Raw genomic sequence first — 2,726 nt, 5'->3', positions numbered from 1 at the left:
CCCGCGAGAGGCTCGACTTTTAGCCCTACAGGAAGCTCACAATAACACTTCCGCAGGACATGCTGGCGTTCAGAAAACTCACGCTAGAATCTGTAAAGATTACTATTGGCCGGGAGTTTTCAAAGACGCCGTAGCATTCGTCCGCGGGTACAAAGTCTGTCAGCAACATAAAGCTGTACAGCTTGCCCCTGTAGGACTTATGGGAACTCGGGTAGTGGAGCGACCATGGACTGTGGTGGCGGGAGACATAATGGGCCCCTTTCCACCGAGTAAGGCCCAACAGCGTTACGTAGTAGTCTTCCTCGACAACTTCAGTCGTTACGTGGAAATGCGAGCGATCCGCACAGCTGACGCCAAAAGCATCTTGAAAGCTTTTAGCGAGCTGGTTATTTACCGTTGGGGATCACCGGAAATATTTCTTTGCGATAACGGTACCGAGTTCGTAAATAAGGAAGTGACCAAATTTCTAAATGAGCATCAGATTAGGCAATTTACTATTCCGCCGTATCACGCGCAAGCTAACCCGGTAGAACGCGTGAATCGGGTAATTAAAACGATGATTAGGATATTCGTAGAGAGCGACCACCGAGACTGGGACGTTCATCTTGCAGAATTCCGTTTCGCGATTAATTCCGCGATGCATTCGTCGACTGGAGTATCTCCCGCATTACTTAACCTCGGTCGAGACCCAGTAATTACTCCGAATCTACGGCGAGAGATTGAGGGTTCTCGTACGATACTTAGGAGCGACCCCGAAAATTGGGTGGCGCGACTAAAACGTCTTCCTTTGATTCATGATATCGTGCAGGTAGAGATAGAAAAAGCGAGTGCTCGTCAAGCCCGCTATTACAATCGTGGCCGGCGCGATATCAGGTATCAGGTAGGAGACGTGGTATGGCGGCGCGGCAGACCATTATCGTCATCTGCTGATAATTTTGCTGCGAAGCTAGCACCATCGTACGAGGGCCCGTTTAAAGTAGTTCGCGTAATATCGCCGGTCGTCTACGAGCTAGAAAATCAAGGCCGTAGTAATCCGAAGGTCCACGTTTCGGATCTAAAACCGTTTGTCGCGTCGTTTTGCGTTCCGGACGCCGATGAACCGGGTGAGGAAACCGTTGCGGGGGAAGGGGACGACGACCCTGCACCTTCCCCAAAACCGACCGGTAAACGGAAAGGGACTCCGGGAAAACGGAAAATGTCGATCGTGAGCGACTCGTCGGATTCCGCCCCGTCTACGTGGACGGCACGCCTGCGTCCACGTCAAGACCCAGCCTAACCCTCGCGAACCTGAGTGCGGACTTGTGTGTGTGATGGATGGATGAGTGTGTCGCGTGATTTTTCTTTATTGTTTTTTTTTTACGGATACGTGACGGTGCACTTCTCCTTGCAGAATGGATCCCTACCTACAACAGGTGGTAACCCACTGCTGGTTACAAGGGATTCCGCTGCCCGGACCCCTACCAGCAGTGGGTCCACCCACCGCCGCCTACCCACCACCCACCCACCACCACCAAACCTCCACCCCATACCAGCCGGGGTATTCCCTCCCTCCGCCCCGCTATCCTGAGCGGGGTACCCCCTACCCTCCGGCCCACCACCAAGCCCAGGCCTCTGGGTACACCGGACCGCAGCCCGCCGACTGGGAGGAGGAGAATCGCCGTCTGCGGTGGGAGAACGAGATGCTCCGGCGGGGGGCGGGTTACTCCCGCACCCGTACGGGCACTCGTCCTCCCCCGCAGAGGGTGCCTCCGCCACCAGCGGCGGGAATCGGGCCGGCTGTACCCAAGCCGAAGAAAAAGGCACACCGGGGCAGACGGGGTGGCCGGAAGGGCCAGGGAAGGGCCCAGCAAAGGAGGCGGGCGGAGGAGAGGAAGCAGAAGGAGGAAAGGGAGGATGAGGCTCGGCGGCAGCGCATCCGCGCTGCCGTCGAGAGGAGAAGAGAGGAAGAGAGGGAGAAGAGGAAGCAGGAGGAGGCGAGGAAGAGGGAAAAGGAGAGAAAGGAAAGGGAGAGAGCAGAGGAGAAGAAAAGGGAGGAGGAGGCCATGGAGGATGAGCTCCTCCTCAATATTTAGACCGTCCGTGTCCGCGTCTTGTGTTTTTTTTATATAGAGTCTTGTTTTTTTTTTATATTTTTTTTATTTTTTGTTTGTTGTTGTATCGAGCCAAATAATTAATTTTTTTTTATCGTTTATGTAGGCCGAATTTTTTTTGTAATAAAGTATGTGTGAATGTGAAGCGAGCGTTTTTTTATTGTAGGATTGCGCGCACCAGAAGAAATTAAATCGAACCAGAGACACCCCAGGGTCGACTTCAACCGGGAGGAAGTTGACCAACCCCTACGTTGGTCCTAACGAGGGGGGAGTTGTAACGTTGCGTTCTCGCAACGTTACTATAGCTGCCCTCTAGCGCTTTGCTAATCTCAAGCGCTAGATAGGCGGGTCGCGTACGAACTAGGGAGTTATCAACCGATAAGTATTGATCTAGGATCGATAACTTGTCGGCTCCCTTTTGCCGCGCGATGGGTGTAGCGGGGCAGCGGCGGGACAGGCGCAGGGCCTTACCTGCTCCCGCGGACTGCCCCGACACACGTAGTTTAGAAGTCATAAGTGACAGATCGTGCCGAGAGAAGTTCCCCTAGCCGGTACGAGCCCAGGAGTGACAGCCGCTACAGGACGGAAATTTGGGAGGCACGGAAAGTGCAGCGACTGCCACCGCCACGAACCCAT

The 2,726-nt window shown here is 54.1% G+C and overlaps 1 protein-coding gene across 1 annotated transcript; it reads left to right on the top strand.

Annotated features, from left to right (window-relative positions):
* Positions 1-1,391: 1,391 nt before the first annotated feature.
* LOC136785122 (MAP7 domain-containing protein 1-like) lies at positions 1,392-2,072 on the top strand. Its single transcript, XM_066746143.1, has one exon. The coding sequence runs from the start codon at positions 1,392-1,394 to the stop codon at positions 2,070-2,072; it is 681 nt and encodes a 226-aa protein (XP_066602240.1).
* Positions 2,073-2,726: the final 654 nt, after the last annotated feature.

This window comes from Prorops nasuta, unplaced genomic scaffold (genome assembly GCF_024137725.1).
Source record: "Prorops nasuta isolate Cenicafe-Biocafe unplaced genomic scaffold, Cenicafe_Pnas_1.2 PNAS00164, whole genome shotgun sequence".
Classification (NCBI taxonomy): Eukaryota; Metazoa; Arthropoda; class Insecta; order Hymenoptera; family Bethylidae; genus Prorops; species Prorops nasuta.
The sequence above is the reverse complement of the archived record's forward strand: the minus strand, read 5'-3'. Positions and strand labels throughout refer to the sequence as shown.

Coding starts and splice junctions, on each gene's coding strand:
- LOC136785122 (XM_066746143.1), top strand. CDS start 1,392: ATGGATCCCTACCTACAACAGGTGGTAACCCACTGCTGGTTACAAGGG.